This window comes from Tachysurus vachellii, chromosome 12, assembly GCF_030014155.1.
Source record: "Tachysurus vachellii isolate PV-2020 chromosome 12, HZAU_Pvac_v1, whole genome shotgun sequence".
NCBI classification, from domain to species: domain Eukaryota; kingdom Metazoa; phylum Chordata; class Actinopteri; order Siluriformes; family Bagridae; genus Tachysurus; species Tachysurus vachellii.
Window position 1 is genome coordinate 7,437,035 of NC_083471.1, and position 23,978 is coordinate 7,461,012.

A 23,978-nucleotide genomic window follows, 5' to 3' on the forward strand; every position below is an offset into this window, starting at 1 on the left:
CAAACAGTGTGTCCAATGAATGCAGTCATTAATAAAATAAATATTCACAAGACAAAGACCAAATCAATAAATGTTATTTTTATTTAGTATTGAATGGATTGTTTGCATTAATATTTTGTTTGTGCTACAACTCTGGTAATAAGAATAGTGAAGTTTCACTGCTTTTGGTTGCCGTCTTTGCGGCTTTCCGCCGATTAACATTATATATAAACACCTCCAGCTCTGACTGTGCCTGCGCGTCCCTGAGCTTCTCCGTAGAGAGTGCGGAGCGTAATGCAATCTAGGAGCAGTGATTCGCCAAACCTCCCTTATTGCAGTCGCACACATTTCTTCTGATTTTATTTTGTAGTAACGAGTAACGAAGATGCTTATTGGAAATATAACGGAGTAAAAGTGAAAGTTGACGTAAATTTAAATAGCGAAGTAAAGTACAGATACGTGAAATTTCTACTTAAGTACAGTAACGAAGTATTTGTACTCCGCTACTTTACAACACTGACTCTTGGTGCACGTTGTGTGTTTTCCCTCTCTGTAGCGTGGTCTTTGGCAATACTAATGGCCTGGTTGTGGTCGATTATCTCCAGAAGACTGTTCTGTTGAATCTGAGCACCGTGGAGCTGTACGGATCCGGCGACCCTTATCAGAGACAACCTCGATCACCTCGCAAGAGCAGGCAGCCATCGGGAGGTGAGACATTGACAGGAAGTGATGTTATTGAGAGAGAGAGACTGAGAGAGACAGAGAAGAAATACTTGTTGTGCTTGAGTCAGTTAATTTAAAAGAAAATGACCAAAGTTCTATCTTTAGTCACCTGGACATCCTGTATTTTGTAGTGAAGTCCTGCAGCACGCTGACTGAAGCAGATGCAGCAATGCGCTAGTGTGTAGATACAGGGATGTGACCTCTAGTGGTGGAATACAGAAGTGCAGACAAATAAACACCGCTCAGTAATGAAGTAACGTCTCTCGTGCTTTGGTGACAGACTGGCAATCAGATTACTATTACAGCATGTGTCATGGATAATGAGCAGGGTTAAGCAGTGGGCTCTGCTTCTGTCCTTTTATCTGCCTGAGCATCAGCCTGGTATCGCCATTGCACAAGTACCACACAAGAAGAAAGTTGTTATATCACTCATCTGAACATCCTTCCATCCTAAATGAATTGTATTGAAGAGTGCTGCTTCAGATCAGGCGTGTCATATCCATCATCTATCATCTGTCATATATAGTGACAAAATCACTGAATTGGACTTATAGGAATTTTTCAATCAGTAAAAACAAGTAACAAATGTTCTGGCTGTGAGTCTGATCTAAAATGACTCAGGGCACTTTCAAATGTGAGACGTGTGTTTTTCCTGCTGTTTCCCACATGACAAAGACATTGATAAAGTCAGTACTGAACATTGACACAACAAAAAGTCAGATGAAATAGTAGGTTATGATTATGTGAACTAGGAGTATGAAAGTATCATCATGAAACAGAAGTAAAGAATATTTTACTGCATCAGTGTTACTGCTCTTTGTGTCTTTAGGGCTGTGTGACATCAACGAAGGCTCGGCGACGTCAGAGGACCGCTGCAAATCACCCACCTCAGGTAATATGACCTTCAGTGCATGCCATGGATCATTCAGCAGCAGGTCTGGAGCTGCAGCATTACACCAATCATCTCTCTCTCTCTCACAAACACACACACACATATAAACTGAGGCTGAGAAGAGATGCAAGAATGTTTGCAACATAATTAACACGCACAGCGTGACGGGTTGGTCGGTTGATCTATTGGTCGGCTGGTTGGTCGGTTGGTTGATCGTGCTAGCTTCAGGGAGAGCTTTTGATTTGACTGGACTAGTATGAACTGTCATTAGTCAAGACTTTAGAGATTTAGCTCACCACTGGATACAGGATACAGAACTGCTGCAATCATCTTGAATTATTATTCAGTTCTTACAGGATTTCTGCAGGAATTTGTTTTTGATTGTTGCAGCCAAAATGCTGTGGCTTTATTTCTAAATTTACGGTGCAACGTCCATAGATTTTTTGCGTTTGAACTGGTGAAATCACCAGCACAGGATTCCTCTTTTAAACTCGTCCCAGTGAGACACACCTGCAATGAGTTTCTATGAGATCTGTATTCATGTTCACAAACGTGAAAGAACAAGGCTGAACAACAAGGTCTGTTGATGATGTCACACGGCGCATGTCTCAAGAACAAATCCGTGGAAAATTTGCGGCATTTTGAAAACATTTGCTTGATTTTTCGTTCATTTCTGTGATTTGAAAATTGTGAAATCCTGGAGGATGACTGATTAGATTAGATAGCTCAGAAGTGTAGGATCCACAATCTTGAGCGGATTCATCGCTTAGTCTGTTACACACTTCCATTCAGCTTCAATATCAAACAACATGGACTTTATACAGTAATAAGTAGGTGTATAAACTTTTGCTCGTGATTATCTGGAGCTCGAGATCTTGTGTTTTCCCATCGTTTTTAATTTTAAAGCTTTTTTTTCCCACCACACCTTTTCTAACTCTCCTTCCCTATAGTTTATCTTCAGAATTTTATTCCAGGTGCTATTACACTGCTAAACCATGCACTAATAGTTTGTGCACCCTGACCATCACACCCACACATCCCTGTGGAACATTCAGATTTATTCCTCTCTCGTTGCTTCTCTCTCTCTCTCTCTCTCTCTCTCTCTCTCTCTCTCTCTCTCTCTCTCTCTCTCTCTCTCTCTCTCTCTCTCTCTCTCTAGTCCTCACACTGGGAAGGTGGAAGATTTTTCTGCTAGATGTTGTGGAGAATTGTGTTCATTAATGAGGGATATGGAGTGTGATGGTCAGGTGTCCACCAGTCTAGATGTGAGGAACATAACCCTTTTCCTTTTAGGGTTTGTAGGGTGATACAGTTGATTGATTGATTGATTGATTGATTGATTGATTGATTGATTGATTGATTGATATTCAGTCATCACCATACAGAGGAAAGTAAATCAGAGATAAAACATTCATGACAAGAGAGTGAAGACATTACCTGGGACCTGCTTTGTACATTGTCCTCGGTCGGAATAGGTGAAGAGAGCAAAACATTTGGGTGGATAAATAAGAGAGGTCTCTGGCAACATGCACTTTATTTTGGTGAAAGTGTAAAGCAGTTAGCAAAAAAAAAATGTGTATAATGTGTCTGTAATACTGCTAAGTTACGCAAACAGATATGTTTTGCTAGTGACTTTATACTTTCAAGGCTGTTTTGTTTGACTTTAATTATAGCGTGCACACACAAACGAGACAGCATTAATTCATATCTTTTTAGGTGGATATATAATATAATTTTTATTAAATTTACTAGAGGGCCACCAGTTTCACCTTTTTTTATCACTAGCGCATCCCTCCAGGATTTCATGACGTTTTTCATGATTGTTGTGGCCAACTGTTTTTTTATTTTGCAGCTTTTTTACAAAATTTCCGATGCAGCTTGTGGAGTTTTTGGTGCTTGTTTTTCCCCAGAAAACAACTTATACTGTTGAAATCACAAGCAGCAGACTCTTTTCTTTTTTTTTTTTTTTTTAAAACTCCTCTCAGTGAGACACATACAATGAGTTCCTATGAGATCTGATGTCACACGGCACAACTCTGCCCAAATTTGCAGAAAATCCGTGTCAATTTGAGTAAACTGCCAGCTTATAGTGCATAGATTGCATAGTTTGCTTGATTTTGCGTTCACTTCTGAAATCCTGGAGAGTTTTTTTCCTGGAGAGTAATCATCTCAACTGCTACTGGATTTGAGGTGTCACCAGGTTTGAGGTGTTTCCTTGGCTGGCTGCACAGCCTAACTCTAAACACACACAGTTTAGAACCTTTATACAGTACACAATATCCAGATATGCCTGCTGTTACAGACAAAAACCAGATCAATAATTATTAGCCTTCATGATCTTTTCAGACGCCGACAGAGAGAACGTTTCTAACCCCCAAAATGCTTTACTTTACTTCCTCCCCTTCCCCCCTCAAAAAAGTGTTGACGTCTAACCATCAGCAGTTCTACAATGGCGGTGGTAGAGGAGGTAAGACGAACGGAGCAAGGACAAGACCCTGACCGTTTTTTTTTTTTTTTGTGTGCAACTACTGTCTTTGTCTGAACACCTGCAGAAGATCAACAGTACAGAAGAAACCGTATCTGTTGGATTGATCTGAAAGGATAATGTGGACTGCATGCTACATGTTTGTAGCACGTGTATAGTGTGGAGTGTGTAATGTGTAGCGTGGTGCATCCCGACGCCTCACCGTTTGGGTCACATGACCTTCTGCCTGGCCACATGTGCTTAAGGGGTTAAATTAAAAACTTGTTGATCTCAGTTAGTTATAAGTGAATAAGTGTTGGGGTTTATCTATAAATAATTTCGCGTCATCGAGACTCACCTTCCCTTCACCTAAAGTGTTGGTTCAGGATTCAGTCTGATCGTCCTCGACCACTATCACCCCCTGGGTTTGTTCTCCTGTTTGGTGCATGCTTGTGGCATGGGGTTGCTGCCGCTGTCATTCTCCCAGGGCTTTTGTGAGATCCAACATCCTCTCCCTGGTTATGTGTGTCCAGCATGCAGCGTTTGTTTTGTCCCTGATTCCCATTACACTGTTTTGTGTTTCTGAATCCGAATATTTTCAGCTGTGTTGAAATCCATCATCACCCCCAAGATATAGTGCATGACTATATCCTCAAGCGTTCTTCAACGTTTGTAAAGAGAAGTGTTTTCTGTCTTCCAGCAAAGATGTCACGGAAATTAAGCTTGCCTACTGAGCTAAAGCCAGACTTGGGTAAGCTTTGACTCGTTCATATTTCACAGATTGTTGAAAACGGGGCATCATGTGAGGCTCCGGAGAGTCGGTAGTTTTGTCTCACGTCAGTGAGCAAAAAACGGAGAACTTCTGAAAAACTGTATCTCTAATTGAACTCTATAGTAACAAACTACTGTATATAATGGATTTGTCTCAGACCTGCTAATCCTTACACTCTGTTTCTAACCAACTTTTTACCGACTAGTTCACCGCTCCTTCTGAAATCCTGAGGTCAAGTTCAGTCATCTGATAAAATGCGTAATTAATTTGTTCTGTAGAAAAATCAATACGCGTAGACGTCCATGAAGATAAACCCTCATGCATAAAATCAGATCCCACATGATTTGACCAAACAGATACTGATTCTTGAAAATTAAGCAACTGACCTCAGGTTTCTTGGAAATATTGTAAAATATTTTATGCTTGTGCTAAAATCTAAGTCTAATCTGAAAAGTTGCAGTTATTTATTTCAGCAGGGATTTTTTTGGTGTGTGTGGTGTTTTTTTTTTTATACACAAGCGAGATTAAATTCAAAAACTTTTTAGCAACCTTTGCATTCACTGCACTGAAAGAATCTCAAAGAGTCAACAAAAGCATGGTTACAACATCAAACCATCGTCAAGGTGGCAGGATGCCGGTTCCTTGTTGCTATGTTCACATACAGATTTTAGCACTCTAAGTCACCAGTCGATGTACAATGTTGTCAGTAGGCATTCATACTTCTGGTTGCCATTGTAATAACTTTTATGAGTGGATGGTGCTGATAGCTAGCAGTCCATACGAGAATGTCACGGATCACGTGCAAAGGACTCGGCCAAGCCTGCCTAAACTTAAACTTCACTTGTTCATGAGGAAATGCCCACATCTAGTCGCAGGAATTTGGAAACTCTCATTGAAAATGAACAGTCATTTGTAGATAATTAATGAAGCATTGGTGGACTGGGAGCTTTACTTCTTCTTGTTTTTCTCCTACTGTCTTACTCTCTGTATGTCCACCACGGGGCTCAATACCGCTAGACAACAGGGACAACTCATTCAGCCGCTCACGCAGCTCCAGCGTGACCAGCATCGACAGGGACACACGAGAAGCCATAACGTCGTTCTTCTTCTCCCAGACGTACACGTGTAAAACGGACAGCACCCAAAGCCCCGCCCTGTGGGTGGGCACTTCGCTAGGTACAGTCCTTGCTATCTCCCTAAACATGCCCCCTCCAGGAGAGCAGCGGTTACTGCAGCCAGTCATCGTCTCACCCAGTGGTGAGTTTGGTTTTTATTTCTGACTTTATCCTGTTCTTGATTTTATAGATAAGTTAAAACTCTGGATTATTAGCATTTCTATATTTCTCCCTCATTATGTGTTTTAGAAAACACTTGGTGAATAAGCATTGAGTGTTTAGACAATAATTCCAGTATTAGTTGGTGTTAATGATCACACTTGCATCGTATCCCCATCCATTTAGGAACTTTCGTTCGGCTGAAAGGAAGCATCGTCCGGCTGGCATTCCTGGATAACACAGGCTCCCTGCTCCCGCCCACATCGGAGCTGTGGTACGAACCAAACACTGACAGCGAGGAGAAGGAGAGAGTGAGGAGGAGGAGGCCGGTGTCCGTCTCACCCTCTACCTCGCAAGACCTGACTGAGAGCCAGTATATGGTGGTATGCTCGGAGAAGCAGGCCAAAGTGATTTCTCTACCCTCACAAACCTGCGTCTTCAAGCACAACATCACAGAGACGTCGTTTGTGCTGCAGGCAGACGTGGTGCAGGTGGGACCAGGCCTCTGTGTGGCGTGCTTCTGTGCCAACGGACACATCATGATCCTCAGGTAAGCCACGTTGTCCTTTCCTGCAGTTTTCCTGAAAGACATCTTATTTCTATTGCTTGTAATCGGTGAGCACAGTTCGGAGTTTCCGCAACACAAAATCCTAAAGGTTTACATGTACAGCAAGATTCTAGACTTTACTACAGGGATAAACACAGAAATATTGGGTCATTATGTGTATTGATGGTGGTGGTGATGGTGGTAGAGAGCATCGTTCTGTGACCCCTCATGCCCTGTGGAAGGGGCAGGATCATCCTGGAAGAGACAACACCCCTAATGTATAATTGTTTCAGACAGAATAACATCTCTATTAACATCTCACACAAGATGTATTGGTCTTCTGTTTCTCAGCCTTTGTGTGGTAAACAAGTTAACCATGGTGCACATACTTTTCAGAGTGTCAAGCAAATTTTCTGGAATAAAACAAACCACAAACCTAAAAACTTAAATTCAAGTTTTATTTTAAAAAACCCCAAGTATTGTTGTCAACTCTAAAAAACAGCTTCCTGATTTGAAATCTAGTCAACTTCCTACATCAGTCACATAAGAGATAAAACTTTCCAGAAGGTTCCACAGGGTGTCTTAGAGTTATTGAGTTAAGGTCAGCTTAAACCTCCTTGTAATTGTCTGGACAATGTCTTCAGGAACTGCAGTGTGATTGGCTGTTAGGAAAGATGATGTATAGGTGTTCCTTTTAAAGTGGACTCTAACTACCAATATCTTATTTCTGTAGCTGGTTTTAAAAATTTGTCTTTGAGGTGGATTATTGGCAATCAGATCGGCAGGATTCAGTTTTTTTCCCTTGTTTTGTTTGCCAAAGTCAGTGCCTGTAAAGCCCCAGGGTCTGCAGATGGGAGGAGACGTTGCGCATCATGCAGACTGTCTGGTCTGTCTCTCCCAGCAACTCATAAATCTTTAGCAAGGACACAGAGATCAGGATGTTATCTGCCCATGCTTATTTCTGTCACAGAGAAGGACAAAACTCCACGTGTTAGTTCAGCTCTTGAGTTCTAATTATGATATTATAATTATGAATTTGATTTGACTCTTTAATGACATCAAAACCCATCATTAGCTTTTTTTCAAATCTTAATTGGGGGGCACGGTGGCTTAGTGGTTAGCACGTTCGCCTCACATCTCCAGGGTTGGGGGTTCGATTCCCGCCTCCACCTTGTGTGTGTGGAGTTTGCCTGTTCTCCCCGTGCCTCGGGGTTTCCTCTGGGTACTCCGGTTTCCTCCCCCGGTCCAAAGACATGCATGGTAGGTTGATTGGCATCTCTGGAAAATTGTCCGTAGTGTGTGATTGTGTGAGTGAATGAGAGTGTGTGTGTGCCCTGCGATGGGTTGGCACTCCGTCCAGGGTGTATCCTGCTTTGATGCCCGATGACGCCTGAGATAGACACAGGCTCCCCGTGACCCGAGGTAGTTCAGATAAGCGGTAGAAGATGAATGAATGAATGAAATCTTATGAGTTCTGTCCATTGTTGTCTTCCACCTCCAGTTTACCTGGTCTCAGGCCGTTGCTAGATGTAAACTACCTTCCTCTGACGGACATGAGGATAGCCAGGACCTTCTGCTTTACCAACCTGGGCCAAGCCATGTACCTGACCTCCCCAACTGAGATCCAGAGGATAACCTACAGCCAGGATGTTTGCGAGAACCTGCAGGTTTGTAAACATTATACATCTTAAGGTGCTGTTTGTGGTGATTGCTGAAACTTCCATGAAAATTTACCTGCTACCTTTCAGGAGATGCTCGGTGAGCTCTTCACACCTGTGGAGACCCCAGAGGCTCCGAACAGGGGGTTCTTTAAGGGCCTTTTTGGAGGAGGAGCTCAGTCACTGGATCGAGAAGACCTCTGTAAGAATGAGAATGGGTTTTTCCACCCAATCATAAAATATGATATGGATGAAAGACACCTGAGTTTGAAGTTAACGTGTTATTTATTGTAATAAAATCATCAGATGCTTTGAAAACTTCACTATCAGTTTTTCCATCTCTTAGTTGGTGAGTCTGGGGCAGGTAAGGCATCACGAAGCCTTGCTCAGCACATCCCTGGACCGGGGGGCATCGAGGGCATGAAGGGGGCAGCAGCAGGTATTGTGGGTGATCTGGCTCGTGCAAGGATAGCACTGGATGAGAGAGGACAAAAACTGGGCGAGGTGGAAGAGCGGACAGCGGCCATGATGGCTAGCGCTGACTCATTTACCAAACACGCCCACGAGGTACCAGTCTGATTTAAGCTCACAGCTTAATGCTGAAATATTTTGAGTTTCAATCCATTATTACCATTTTTTTACCACATTTTCTGTGTGATTTTATGCAGTGATTCAAATTGCTTTTTTTTTCTTTTTATGTGTGCTGCAGATGATGCTGAAGTGTAAGGATAAAAAATGGTACCAGTTCTGATGTGCAGTTCAGCCCCACGAACACAAAGGGACTCAACCGCTTATCTAGAGAGCATCATCTTTTCTCTCGTCCTTCCTTCCCTCCCTCTTTGGTCCTTCATCTCTTTCCTCCTGGACCACTGGGATCCGTTGTTTATTTCTGGCACAATGTTGTGTGGACCTCAGTCCTACTGTCAGAAGTGTGTGTGTGTGTGTGTGTGTGTGTGTCTGTGTGCACGTGTGTGCGTGTGTTAGATGGACTACATGTCAAAACATGACCAGACATCCACCATCTGCTTTCTTTTGTTTTGTCTGTTTGTTATTCCCTTCCCCCACTGTTGCTGAGGTGATTTTCTCCAGAGCCTCGGAGTTAAATTTTTTCCCATTCACGCTGTTTTCTTCTTTCATCTCTTTCCTTCTCAGAAGAAAACCAGAAGCTAAACAATACATTTAAAAGGGAAAAATAAATAAACAGCCATTGTAAAAAGAAAGAATGATAGTAAAAAAAAAAAAAGAAAAGGGTGAAAAATAATCTGCACATAATTCTATATAAATCTCTATATTCAACTTTTGAACTGATCAAAGCTGTTTTTATTTGGACTGTTGAGGTGCAAAAAAAACACATCTGGAGTATGGAGGTTTGAGGATTAGCCATTAACAGGAATTGATGTCACTGTCATGGAGGAGATGGACCTAATGACCCTGAGAGTTGTCCTTACTTCTCTTAAAGCCATTTCTCTCTTTATTTATTTATTTATTTATTTATTTCAACAAGACCGAAAAATATGAAAGAGTCAAACGTTCTCTTCAGGTTTAATTCATTTTGTTTCATGATATTCTAGTTTGCATTTGGGAATTGTCTCATGGATTATATCAGCACAATAATACTTTACATTAAAGTACCATATTGAATGGGTTTATTTCTAATTAGTCAAATAAGTTTTATCGAGCTAAAAGCGGAAATGTTCGAAAGAATAAAACTGGGAAAGAATAGAAATTGTGTGTTAACTAATTATATACCTTTTTTTTCTTTTCTGATGGTATATTCATGTGCCCAGGTATCCAGTACAGAAAAAGGGCTGAAATGGAGGGGGGTTTTTTTGTTTGTTTTGTTTTGTTTTTTTTTTTTTAAAAAAAAGGGCTGAGAAATAAAGACTAACATCAACAACATGACCAGATTATATATGGACATAATCCAATTCGGCATCACCGATATCACTTTCTCACTCAATCATTTTTTACTTCTCAGAAATATATGTCACGTCTCTTATCATTGTGATTATTTTACATATTATTTTTATTTATCTCTTTTATTTCTCATAGTTCCAGAGCATTGAGCTCTGTATATTTTCCTAATCTTAAATTTTTCCTTTTATTTAAAACAAGCAAGCACTTATACCACATTAATGCTGAAATTAAGAATAATGCATTCGGTCTGAGTGTCCAAGTTTGATGTCCGGACGATGCGGTCACTCGTGTGAATATATCTACAACCTACAAACAAGGCGTACACTTCCTTCCTGTTTAGCGTTTTGTTTTGAAGCTTGAACAGGTTAATAAGGTGCTGCCTTTAAACCAGTGACACAAACGTAATGTAGTCTGTGGCTCCGCCCACTCGACTCTCAGTCAATAGTTAGGGTCACTTCGGGATGTTAATCTTTACTGTTTATAAAGCCATACCAGCTGTCTAAATTTATTTGTGCAGTTTTTTTGTGGGGAGGTATTCGTTAAAAAAAAATAAGAAAAAAAAAAATCGATATATCAAAAGCAATTGAATTGGAAAACGTCCAATTACGTTTTCCCTCAACTGTAATTTCAGTACAAGTGTAATTTATTGTGTGCAAGGACATTGCTGCTATATGTGTTTGTACATAAGACTTCTTTTCTCTGTCCAGAGCATTACGTCCTCCCTCTCGTTCTTTCTCTCTTCCCCAAGTTTTTTTGCCATCGTGTAAATAAATTAGTCTGACAATCTGGGACCATAAATCGAAGAGCGAGAGCGGACGAACCGGTGTAAAGACAGTCCCCATACTATATGTTGTTAAATGCCAAAGATTTACTTTTTTTCAGTGCTTTTATTTCTAACCGTTACTTCTAGTAATATGGGACATTGTTGTATTAGTGAGGTTTTACGTGTGGTTCTTGACCCGTGTGGATAAAACTACTTTCCTCATTGATTTTAATTTGAGAAAAAAAAAACATAAATTATATTATACAGTATAATATATATTATTGCCATGTCAAAATGTTTTAGAATATAAGTTGGTATAAATTCCTCCCAGTTTAATTAGCATTTCTGAGTTAAAGCGTGTAAAAGCGTGTTTATTTCATTTTACCGTCTTTTCCATTAACACGTCCTTGCAAACTAGTTTTTGTCAAATGATTCCTTGCGAATAAGCTGAAAGCTCAATCAGAACAGTTAAAACGTAATTGATCGAGCGATACGTTTTACTTCTGTTCGGAAGCTTTGTGTTTGGTTTTAAGCGAATGGTTTGTTGGGGGTTTGTTATTGACGTCCAGTGAGATAGTGTGAACGTCTGTATGCGTTTCAGACTAAAACCAATTGTTTTAGCACAAAAGTCCAGTGTGGGAAAAAAGAGACTGATCATGATAGTTGGGGAACCGTTGTGTTGGATCTGCTAACATAATTTACTTGACCTTTAAAGAAAAAAATAAAGGAAAAAGAAGTCATTAACGCAGAACCTCTATGTTCTCGGTTCCCACTATCATTGTTCATCAGTAATCTAATGTGTGTTGAAATGTTCAGTGACAGTAAGTGCAGTAAGTGTGAGCCACTCTCAGGCTGTGTGTGTCCTCTTCGAGCCGGTTTTCAGGCCTCACCTCCTTCGTTTCCGATTCTGTCTGTGTGGATGTTGATTGTCATTTTTTCCAAGAAAGAAAAAAAAATCCCTGCTGAAACTGCGATGTCTAATAATGCGCCTTCTTCCTCTGATGTTTTTTTTTTTTTGGTTAATATTGTTTATCCATCAGCTCGTTGTATTTTAATATAGTATACTTCTGTTATGAAGTAGATCCTTTCGCTCTCTCGCTCTCTCTCTCTCTCTCTCTCTCTCTCTCTATCTCTCTCTCCTTGCGCTTCATCTCCCTTGTTCCTGAGTTTCACAGTTCTCGGTGGGTTGCAGTATTTTTCTCATTGTAGCCACTTTTCTTGTACAGTTTTATGCAAATTTCACATGGATGTTTGTGAATATCTGCTGCCACAAATGATTTAGAATTAATGTAGATAGAGATTACTGTGCAATGAAAAATAAAAAACGAATTTAACCCACGTCGCCGTTGTTGTGCTGTGAAGTTAAGCAATTTTACTGAAAACACTTCAGCTTATCCTAATAAGATGCAACAATAGGCTGCAGTAATCAATGAAATCTCCAGTGATATCTTATCACAGTGTGTAATAGTGACATGCTTAGAATAAATGAATCAATATGAATCCTAACGAATACAATCTGATAGCCGAATGACCCTAAACATTGCAATGGGATTCAATTATTCATTTACACGTGCATTGCATACAATATATTCCAAACAAAATTTCACATATAAACGAGGGCATTTTTAATCCAATAAAGAAAACAGTCTGATTCATGTGTTTTCATGGTTATATCTGATTTACTGGATTATTTTAGATCTACCCTACCCCTTACAATATAGCTTAAAATTTCATTCAGATCAAATTCAGTCGGATCAATAAAGGCTTTTCGATCAGATTACTGGTAACTGATCATTTAGTTGCATGTAAACATATTAATTTAATCTGGATTTGTAGCCAAATGTTGTTTTCTCAGGAATCTAGCATTTGTTTCACCTCAGATAGATAAATGTTTTGGATAAAAGCATAAATGTATGAATTGATTAACCGGAAATTCAAAGGGACAAATATGACAAAGTTCTTGCCTATATAACACCAACATGGGAGTTGACCATTGTATCATGATGTGGAAATCAGAATCATTGATTGATTCAGTATTATTTTTACTTTAACGATAGTTACAATTCCTTCCTCCGTCCCAGCATTTACAAAACGGTGCCTCAAATAATTTATTAATGGAATGAGGAGAAACTTTAGAACTGCTTGTTGACAAAGGATCTACATGAGAAGCCTGGGTTTGGAGCTGCATTTAGGACGACACAACCGCAAACATTGCCATCTAAGGCATGAAAGTAATGAAGGGTAAGGGTGTTGGGTTTTCCTCTGTTTAAACACACTGGAAACAAATTAGGAGCATCCTCAACTTGACAACATACCTGCAAAGCTTTATGAGCTCCAATAATACAAAAAAAATAAACATCAATAAGCTTTAAAGTCTTCTACATTTTTTCTTCTATAATCTTTACTTAAAATCTACAGTATATTCTATATTCTGATATTAGAAATGATCTACATGGTGTTTAGGCAGCAACGAGGCTTCTGAACAACCCCAAAGTCTATGGAACCAGGGAAAATCTATTTTTTGTTTGTTGTTTTGAACATTTGTGCAGCTTGGCTACATAAGTCTTTCACTTTCCTCTAGGTTCCTCCTTTCTACTTAGATTTCCACTGTTTTATAGCCAGTAGACATATAGCTATGCTAACTAAGGAGCTAAATTCATCGTAATAATAGAGCATGTGCATGGAATCGTTTTGGCGTGAGGTGATGAAAAATAAGCAACACAACAGGACACAAGTTAGCACTCAGATACCACCATCAATGCCAACAAGTCCATATATCACAAAAAAGTAAACTTAATGAAACCAAGTGTAAATTTCTGCTTTCTGAAATAAAGTGTTAAAGAGGAGGTCTGTACAACCTTCTAAAATGAGTCTTTTACCTCAGTGATCTTTCAGTCTGTACACACTTGCTAATTTGGTGCAAACATCCCACTACTGCAGTCTATCAAGTAACTGTCATGTACCTGGAGATTTAAAAATAATAATAATAATAATAATAATAATAAATTAATAATAATAAATTAACCAGTAACTGATACTGAATTAGCAGTAAGCTAGCAGTTAGTTTTATCAGCAGGCTAGTTATTGTACCTGTAAGTTGGCTGCTTGGTTAGCCGGGGTAGCCATTATCTCAGAGAAAACAAATTTCTCCCAGTTCAGTTCAGTTCTGCTTTATTGACATGAATGTAAAATCACTTAGCTGTTAAAGCAAAGTTAAATCTAAGCTATTTGTATAGTTGGAGGTTCTTACCTCGTTTACTGCAGGTTACCAGTTTTTATCTGCTCCTGCTCTTCTTCTGGTAGCCAGTTATAAGATCTGAAAGTTTTTCCCATTTTCTTCTTAAACGTTTAAGATGTTCTCCAGATAAGGAGCTCGTTTAACAACTTCTTGTAGTTTTAATGTAAATTCACTGATTTACTTTGGTTCTATATAAAAAGTTCTGTTTCTGTAAAAACAGTAAACACAGCTTCTCCCTTCCGTACATACAGACGTACAAAACATCATTTATAAGTGTAATAAAAAGGAAAATATGTTAGCCGAGGCCCCTGCGAACACAGGAAGGCAGAAACATTGCTAATAAAGTTCTATTTCTTAACCAGGTCCTTTCAAAAAGGAAAATGAAAGAGCTTGAAGCTTGAGGCTGGTCTTTAGTTAACCCTTGTGTTGTCGTCCTATACAAATTAGGAGTCAATTTGACCTTTTGACCTTTTGCTTATAAAAAATGAACTATATATGATAGCCTTTTTTTTTTTTTTTTTTACCTTTTTAGTCTTAACTTGTAAGTGTATGTTGTAAGTGTTGTACAACAAGTGTTGTAACTTGTTTCCAACATATTAACATATATTTTGCAAAAATATATATTTGGTATAATAAACCTTATTTATATACAAAAATGCCTCATTTTTTAGTTAAAAAGAAAAACAGAAATTTTGAATTATTTTCACTATAGAGGCACAAAAGTTAATGCACAATTACAGGCTGGTATATTTCAAGGGCAAGAGATTGTTTTGAAACCATTTTGACCATTTTTAATGTCAGCAAATAATAAAACCTGTTTTTTTACAGGCCAAATTGACTTGAATGCTTATAAATCAAAAATTCTACAATTAGCACCATTCTGTGTATAATATCTATTTTACACTTGTAATATGTATTTTGCCCACCTGATGTCATCTGATCAACCAACAGGCTACACACACACACTCAAAAACATGCCATAATTTCATGTGAATAAAACTTTGTTTACCTCCTTATGTTTTGTTTTATTATACTTAATTTATGAATGATAACCCGTATGAAATTTTGCCATGTTTTGAGTAAAATAAGCAGAAATTATTAAATATTATTTTGGATAACCACTGACTGATAAATGTCAAACATTACTCAGCATATCTCCAGGCCAAAGCTGACTGATGCAACTAAATTCATAAATAAGAGAGAGGAAACAAACATGATTTGAATATGAAAACACGTGTGTGTGTGTGTGTGTGTGTGTGTGTGTGTGTGTAAAGATTGTTGGTAGAAGAAGAGAAGAGAAGATATTGTCCCCAGCTGGACAAATGCATATAACAAGTGTGAAATATTTACAAATGATTGTTTTTGTTTTTTTGGAGGCCCAATGAATTGCAATGCCCAATGCTTGTGTGTGTGTGTGTGAAGCTTGTTGGTAGATCAGATTTTGCCCCCAGCTGGACAAATGCATCTAACAAGTGTGAAATATTTACAAATGAGTAGCTTTTGTTTTTTCTTGAGGCCTAATAAATTGCTATGCCCAGTGCTTGTGTGTGTGTGTGTGTGTGTGTGTAGCATCATTTCAGTAGATCATATTTTGCCCTCTGCTAGGCAAAGGTATATCAAAAGTGTGAAATATTTACAAATGTTTGGCTTTTTTTCTTTTCTGGAGGCCTAATGAAATGCAATGCCCAATATGTGTGTGTGTTTGTGTGCGCATGTGTGTGTGTGTGGAGTGTGAGTGTGTGTTTTGGGTGCATGTGTTAGTGGACATTTTACGTGTGCATTTTTGTGTCTGTATGTAAGTTCATTGCGCTGAAAAGGGCAAAAGTGTGACCTATTGCCCCACTAAATGTGGCCGAGTCAAAATGGCCCAAGAGGATAACGAACGCGTAGTACATACTGTTCTGAACACATAGTTCAACAAAAATAGACAAAATTAATTTTGCTTGCAAAGTTCATAATTTGGAACAATCCTGGTAAATTTCAGGCAAATATGTGGAAGAAAACCAAAGTTATGACACATTAAATTCTTCCAGTGGGGTCAAAAAGACCCAGGGGCAACATGAAGGTTAAATAAAGTTGAGCATTGAACTAGAATTTAAGGGCACAGGTGTAATATAATATTGTATAACGACAAGTTTTTTTTCTTTAGTAGGAGCTTGTATTATGACATGAGAGATGTCGTAATCAGACGAAAATATCTTTTCCATCTGGAATCTGAACAGGATCGATTTATTCAACAACAGAAGCCCAAATACATAATACAACTCACTTTACTGCTCAGACTAATTATAAAAAAAATGTGCAGGAAAAGGTCCATGACGTATTCAAGAGGGCTGGTGTACTAGTGTGCTTTACTAGTATTTCAGCAGAGGAGGGATCAACAGCAATGAAAACAACGATGGGACGCAAGAGGGGAGTAAAGTGTTAAAAATACAGAATACAAGCAAGTTATACACAGCTAGCTTGCTTGCTAAATCATCTCACGACTTTTATGATACAAAATTTAATAAGAATATTAAGAGAATGTGTGACTTTGCCAGGAGCCAGCTTCAGGTCACAAATAGTTGGTGGCTGACTATATTGACGTTTACCGACACCTGGAATATCACCTGGTACAACTTGCTATTCCTTATATTCTTGACTTTGAAAGCTGGTGCGAGTCCTAAACGAACATGTGCTGGCTGTGCTGCTCACTCCTTCCTGCGCTTCTTGTCATGATCATAGTCCTTTGAGCGCCCGGTGCTTGACGGCCTCTTGGAGCCACCGTGTTGCTTGGCTTCTTCCAAGAACTTGTCCAGACCAAAAGGATCTTCTTCAAACTGGACAGGTCCATCCCTACGTGGGCCGTGATCTGTACCAGAAAACTCCCGATCAGGGACAAACCTGAAGGTAAAAAAAAACAGCAACAGCAGAGTATAATTTAAGAATTAGCTTCATATGGATTCATTGCGCATACATTTAATAATTATTACACTGTCATGATAGCTTCATGTGAAGAACAAAGGGTGTCTGACAGTCATTTTATTTACACTACCTGTTGCTCTGCATGAGGGTGTCCAGATCATCTCCATACATATCCTTGCTTGTGTTCTTGCTGGGCCTGTAGATGTTCTGTGCCATGTCTCTGCCTCTTCCAAAGGGTTGGTCATATACATTATATACCTCGTCCTCTCCTCCCGCAAAGCCGCTGTCCATCCCCTGGAAAACAAACAGACCTCCAATTAGATACAGGAGCTGGACCTCTAATAGCAAGACTGCACTTGAGCACAAAACCCAGTAAAGACTCCAGTAAAGACTTTTTAATGCATTATGATTTTTTTTATTAACAACTGATCTGTGATCATGCAGTGAGAACGAATGAGTTACCCTGCTTTGATTAAAGAGGCGCTGATCGTACTGAGCCTCGCTGGAGATACGTGGGTTGGGCTGACCCAGGGCAATCAGCTCACTGATGTCTCTGTCCTGGTCCCGCTGCAGTTTAGACCTGGGGATGATATGAATTGACTCTGATGACCCAGCACCATAATACTATATCCCTCACACAAAATCAGTGTTGTATAAATGCCTTTCCCAGAATATATGAATCAGCACAGAGAAAAATACCCAAATCAAGAACATGTTAATCAAATGTAACATTAAAGCTATGAGGAATTAATGAATATTAACCGGTAATGAAGGTACCTTTTATCAGGGGCGGCTCTGGAGATGTTCCTGTCGTGCTGTCTCTCCTTCCTCCTGTCATGGCGGATCTCTTCACGCTCCCTAACCTCAGTGTCCTCACCACCTGGGAAGTGGAAAGGCAGAATAAACAGAGAAATAATCAATATGTAGATAAAGACAGTGACACACACAGAATGACAGTTTAGAAGTTTGTACCTTTGTCTCCATGGCTTTTGATCCCTGCTCTCCTGTCTCGGGCCATCTTTGCCAGTTCCCTGAGTTTCTCCTCCTTTTTCTCCTTTTCTTTCTGTGCCATCTTTTTCTCCACCTGAGCACGCATCTCCACAGCTTCTCTCGCCTATGTAGATCACACAGAGTCCAAACATGAACAAGCTTTTCAAATGAGCTCCAGTTTGTCTCTCTGTTATATCACGAACACTAAAATGGGTTTTGGGAATCAGAGATGGGTTTGGGATTCAAGCCAGTTCTCAATACAGTGCACATCCTAAATAGATCCTGCATAAAGCATTACCTTTCTGTCGGCGATGTAGAGAGCCTCAGCTAACTTGGCGAAATTTTCATTGATGTGAACTGTCTGGAGTCCTCTTCCATCAGCAGCCAGACGCTTGTCCAGTGGGATTGTGTAACCCTTAAAACGACAAAGATGAAGTGTTTTACATTTCATTTCGGGACTATATAATACAGATTTGTTTCAGGGTCCTAACATGTCATTTTCAAATCAGTTGCATTTATTTAACAACAGACACTGACACCGATTTACAGAAATCTGGAAATGGATTTAGATCCTAATGAGCAAGCCAGTTCAGATCTAGGATTTACACTCGACATTAATTATCTGGGCAGTGGTTTCGTATGAACGTTCTTATCATTTAGGTCAGGAACCATTGTTAGGATTCCCAGTAGTTTGCACAGAACTGCTTAAGAAAAAAAAAAAAAGACAGACATCACTCTATTGGTTCAGAATATTTCCTTAACATTGGCTATGACATCACTTTTTTTTTTAATAAACAGATGACTGATTAAATTAACTGCTTAAAATAAATAAAAGCCCATAAAGATCTGATATTCAAATATTTGTTAAGCTGCTGGGTGTCTGACTCTAGTGAGGATAAATCGCAGAAGGCACCTTGGCGTTCTTCCAGTTGGAAATGCAAGGAGGAATCTTCCACTCTTGTTGTTCTTTCACGGTCATCTAAAAGGAACAGAAGCATGGAAGTGAATCGGTTCATCAGAGAGCATATGCAAGAATGTTAGGTTTGGTCGTGAAGAGCCGACGGCGTGATGGAGCCGTTTCCTTACCTTTCTGCTGGGAGAGTGCATGACTGGAGCGGGAGGAGATGGAGGACCACGAGGAATCTTTTTATTAATCCTGTGGAAACAGACACGATAACAGAAGCACTTAAGAAAGTGTTAATACAGTGTATAGCCTGTCTGGGTAAAAAACAACTACCAGCCTGGTAGACTTGAACAAATCTATATTTATACATCTGTGTGGATGTTCAATAAAACTTACTTAAAGCGTGGTGGCTCCATCGGGTCTTTCTGCATCTCCACCATACGGATGACCCTTTGCTTGGCCCCGGAGTTAAACGCTACGCCCTGCTGTGAAGGTGTGTACCTGTTGAAAACAAAGAATGAGGCTGACTTCAATAAGGAAAACGTATTGTATCGTAACACATTGCTGACTGACTGCAAGCTTTACCGTATGTACTGTGCCGGAGCCTGTTTATCTGCTGCTCGTACAGGCATGGCAGCAGCGATCTTCTGCGACACCTGCTTATCTAAAGCAGCTCTGGTCTTTTCTGTGAGCTTGGGAAGGAGACGGAAGAAGAAAATGACAAGGAATTAGGAAAGACTTGTTAACACATTCGAAATAAAGATTTGTTGTTTCACTGTTTAATCATGATCTACACCATACTCCTGCACACACACACATTCAGGTGTTCCCTTTTATCCAACTTACTCTGACAAAAATAAAAACAGAGAATTGAAGAATGGTGCCCTTTGTTCCCCCATGAATGAACATTTATCTAGAAGTGAGCAGATGAGGGTAAAATGCGTTGCTCAAGAACTCGACTGAATGACTCCAACACTGATAGTAACAAACACACCGATCACAACAGCTCAGTAGGAAAACAACAAATCTGCTCTTAATGGTGCCCATGCAGAATAAATAAATAATAAAGAGAATAAAAGCTGTAATTGCATTAGTATTCACCCCTGACGATAAGTTTATTGCCCTATTTTGCCCATCTTGTGAAAAAGTAAATTAATAACCTTTTGTTAATTTGGGAAAAAAAATTCTTCGTATAAAAACAGCTTGACAAATTCCTTCATTAAACAATATTTGAAAGTTGGTAATGAGGTAAAACTTGAACTGAGATGAACTCGAGCAGTTCTTTTGAAGGGAACAGCTGTATTTATGAGGATTTCTTACCTCTTTAACTGCTTCCTCGTCAGGTTTCTGCAGTCCGGGAGCATCTTCATGAAGCACTTCCTTCGGAAGCAAATCTGTGTATTTACTAAATATGACCTGTTAAAAAGGCAGAACACAACAATACATTGAAGCACCTTTTTATACATTTTTTTTTAAATCCACTCAACCATTGTTGAAATAACACCACTTCACTATACACATATATTACCTTATCCTTTCCCTGTCCTTGACGTGCAATCGCGTCATACTTAATCTTCCCCTCCGCATCCACCTGTAAGGCAAGGGCATTGGAGGTCTTCTTCTTCCTGCCCATTTCAAGTGGGTACTGAGCCACGTGAATCTCTGGGAATGCACCACCATCTCCGAAGTCCTAAAGGATGGGGGGAAAAGAGCAGACACATAAACCAACAGTTAATTAATTTGGTGTACACTGAAACTGTTAAATTTACCTCCATAGTGCGGGGCACCCATCCTTTTCGTGAGCCATAAGGAGGAGGTTCTTTGCGGGTTAACACCAGAGCTGTGGAATGGGACCTCTGTGCTTCTTCTGCCTCAAGCTGGTCTTGAGACAGCTGAATTGGCACGGGTAAAAAGCTGGAGAGGATGAAGCAAAGCAGGTTTATGTTAATACTATCGTAATCTTTTCAGTGTCCTTTTCTACATTGTGGTGTGCTTGGGAGGAAGTTGCAAAAAGAGAGATTGGGCACAACCGGACAGGTGAGGAGGGCAGGATCTGTGATCGGAACAGAGCTGGACTCATGTGTGACAGAAACAGAGAGAAAGACCCTACAGACTGCCCTAGCATTTATGTAAATTGTGCCTCACTAACTGTGGTGGATACAAAGCTCTCTAGAGGACAATAACAAGAACAAAAAGAATGCAGTATAGGCTTGATTGCTCGCTGAACTCGACTCTAAACTGCACGTGACGTCAACAACATGGCAGCTCACAGCGACAGAAATAAACACAGCTTTGATACCTTTAAATGAACGGCTATATATATATCACACATAACACACAATATCTTGTTAAACAATGAGCACGTTTTTTTTTGTGTGTGTTTTTTATTGTCTCCATGACAAATGATAACATAACAAAATGCAATGCCATATTATTCAAATCTGGAAGTAGTAGGGAATGAATAAAAATATAAAGGAAAGAATAAAAAAATACAAATGAGCAGAATCGAGCAATACAATTAATTTAGAAAAGAGGAATTCAATTAAAATCCTTGTTTAAAAAAAAAAACAGTTTTGTAAGATTTTCAGCTTGTGAGAAAGTTTCAAAATATGTTTTCATTTCCAGCTTAAAATGGAAAATGTTTGTTTGCTTTCTTTTCAGACCATTTTACATTTATGGATGTGAAGCTTTCCAAATAAAAAAAAAAAAAAGTAAAATATATTTTTTTAAATATGAAATTATTGCCATTTTATTTTCCTCATAATAAAAAAAACAATCTTTTCTGTACATTATATTTGTCCCACATAATGATTAAAAAACTACTGTACATACAATAAAAAAGGTGCGGATTCTGTATTTATATTAAAAATCTGATGTAACATCTATAAACATTTGCAGAAATTAGTTTGTTGTATAAAATAAGTGTATAATTATAATTTCAAAACAATTTCATATTAATATTATCTACTTATTCTCAGATTATTCTCAGATTAATATTGTCCCATTTATTGTTTGTTGCATTTATCATCTTTAACATTAATATCTTAAAAGGATTTCTTTGTTTAAATCTTTAGTTTCCCCTCAGACTCCATGTCGCTCTGCACGTTAGCATGATGCTAACAAAAGACGAACATGACGTCATTTCGAACTAGCCGAAGTAGGAAATTCCGACATTCCGAGATGAGCCGAATGCAGCAAATTCCGACACAGACGCGTTGATGTGTATGTGTGTTTTTTTTTTTTTTTGTTTGTTTTTTAATAAATAAGCCTAAATTAAATACACCTCGATATCTACAAGGCTATTAATCTGATATCTAGCTCGCTAAAGCCACCAAAGCTAATCAAATACAAGTATCTTTAGTGCAGGGATATTAGCTAGCTAACGTGCTAAAGGCCTTTAAACCGCTAACAACTGAATAAACTGTAATAAAACACGCTTCAAACAGGTCGTTCTTAAGGGATGGTATACGCCGTGTATGTCTGTAAGTGTATCCGTGTCGTTTTAAGGTTATAAATATGTCCTTACCTCATTAACGACATGTTTTCCTTCTTAAAACTGCCGTCATAAAAGAGAGAAAGAGCCGCTTTTCTTCTTCTGTTAGGGTTTTATGGCAGTCGGGAAACATTGTCATACGGCACATTGTCGCCACCGGCCGGCTGGAGGGAGAAGTGTCTCTCTTCATCACATTCAATACACCTTCGAAGACTTTCCATAAATACTGTACAAAGCTGAAGGAAAGAATTCGTTTAAAACACAACATACAAATATGAATGAGATATAGAATTCGAAATAACAGAAGTGAAAGAGAATTCTGGAACAACAACTAGAAATGAATATAGAATTCATATATATTTTGCTGTCTTCTTATTTTCAGCCAATGAAAGCAGCAACATTTTATCACCCAGCATGTTGTATGTTCATGTTTTAATTGCTTAGACTTAAACTTAGTGCTTAACTAAAAGCAGACAATGTCTTATCCACAATGCAGAGGCTCCTGGTAATGTGTATAACTATAATTCATTCTAATTATAATATTACTATAGACCTATAAATCACTGAAAGGTCTCACACTACAGTACCAGAGTAAAACTTTTGTCTTTTATGCTGCACCAACAGTACGGGCTCTTTCTCTGTACCCAGAAGAGCAGAATACAGTTTACTTTGCTCAAACAGCATGAGCGGTTCTAGACCTTTTTTAGGGTGGGCTCCAGCCCCCTGTCTGTGATCTCAGCCACCCTAAAACTAAAAGTATAATTTTTACTTTCATAAATAAACAGTAAAAATGACGATAAAATGCCGGACATGTCGTCGATGTGAAATAAACTTATTTATCAGTTTGATCCAAGAGCGATTTTTTTCCTTTGCTTTTACGCACATGCGTTGTAGTCTTTCAAAAGTGCGTCATCAGCCGTCTGCTTTATTTGAAGGGAGAAGCACAGGTACGCGCAGCGTGCACGCGCAGTCAGAGCTGGAGGTGTTTATCTATAACGTTAATCGGCGGAAAGCCGCAAAGACGGCAACCAAAAGCAGTGAAATTTCACTATTCTTATTACCAGAGTTGTAGCACAAACAAAATATTAATGCAAACAATCCATTCAATACTAAATAAAAATAACATTTATTGATTTGGTCTTTGTCTTGTGAATATTTATTTTATTAATGACTGCATTCATTGGACACACTGTTTGTAGAGAATGCACACATACATGAACTGATCTGATTCAAGACTGGCATCATTACATCATGCATAAAATTTTGGTGTCCACTTTTGCCATTTTAAATAATACCATAACTTTTGGCTTACTATGTAGTCATATAATATATAATATAAAACTCTTCTTGTTTTTAATTCTCACTGAGGGCTAAAACCCACTAAAGATGAGACCCTAGAACCGCCCCTGTCAAACAGTACGGGCTCTTTATCGGTACCCAGAAGAGCAGAGGACAAACGT

At 39.0% G+C, this 23,978-nt stretch overlaps 2 protein-coding genes across 5 annotated transcripts in view; one reads left to right on the plus strand and one right to left on the minus strand.

The window, feature by feature from the left end:
- The window catches only part of stxbp5a (syntaxin binding protein 5a (tomosyn)), a 70,453-nt gene extending 58,134 nt beyond the window's left edge, over positions 1-12,319 (plus strand). The window contains exons 18-27 of one of the 4 annotated variants that reach the window (XM_060883848.1): positions 536-687; positions 1,532-1,594; positions 4,014-4,061; positions 4,759-4,808; positions 5,805-6,087; positions 6,291-6,654; positions 8,153-8,318; positions 8,400-8,511; positions 8,656-8,876; positions 9,019-12,319. In XM_060883848.1, coding sequence (XP_060739831.1) covers positions 536-687; positions 1,532-1,594; positions 4,014-4,061; positions 4,759-4,808; positions 5,805-6,087; positions 6,291-6,654; positions 8,153-8,318; positions 8,400-8,511; positions 8,656-8,876; positions 9,019-9,060 — 1,501 coding nt within the window. In that variant the 3' untranslated portion in view covers positions 9,061-12,319. The remainder of the gene's footprint in view (positions 1-535; positions 688-1,531; positions 1,595-4,013; positions 4,062-4,758; positions 4,809-5,804; positions 6,088-6,290; positions 6,655-8,152; positions 8,319-8,399; positions 8,512-8,655; positions 8,877-9,018) is intronic. The other 3 variants (XM_060883850.1, XM_060883851.1, XM_060883852.1) reach the window with 3 other exon arrangements.
- A 4,107-nt stretch (positions 12,320-16,426) lies between these two features.
- Positions 16,427-22,709, minus strand: snw1 (SNW domain containing 1). The gene is made up of 14 exons (XM_060883495.1): positions 22,552-22,709; positions 20,795-20,939; positions 20,554-20,715; positions 20,346-20,441; positions 19,611-19,717; positions 19,422-19,526; positions 19,208-19,277; positions 19,035-19,100; positions 18,420-18,536; positions 18,104-18,245; positions 17,909-18,011; positions 17,594-17,711; positions 17,262-17,425; positions 16,427-17,110 (listed from the first exon to the last, which is right to left on the minus strand). The coding sequence occupies exons 1-14, from the start codon at positions 22,563-22,565 to the stop codon at positions 16,918-16,920; spliced, it is 1,602 nt and encodes a 533-aa protein (XP_060739478.1). The 5' UTR covers positions 22,566-22,709; the 3' UTR covers positions 16,427-16,917.
- Between the last annotated feature and the right edge of the window lie 1,269 nt (positions 22,710-23,978).

Coding starts and splice junctions, on each gene's coding strand:
- snw1 (XM_060883495.1), bottom strand. Junction 19,718..20,345: donor ACGAGGAAGCAGTTAAAGAG/GTAAGAAATCCT, acceptor CTCCTTCCCAAG/CTCACAGAAAAGACCAGAGC. Junction 18,537..19,034: donor CCAACTGGAAGAACGCCAAG/GTGCCTTCTGCG, acceptor TGTCGTTTTAAG/GGTTACACAATCCCACTGGA.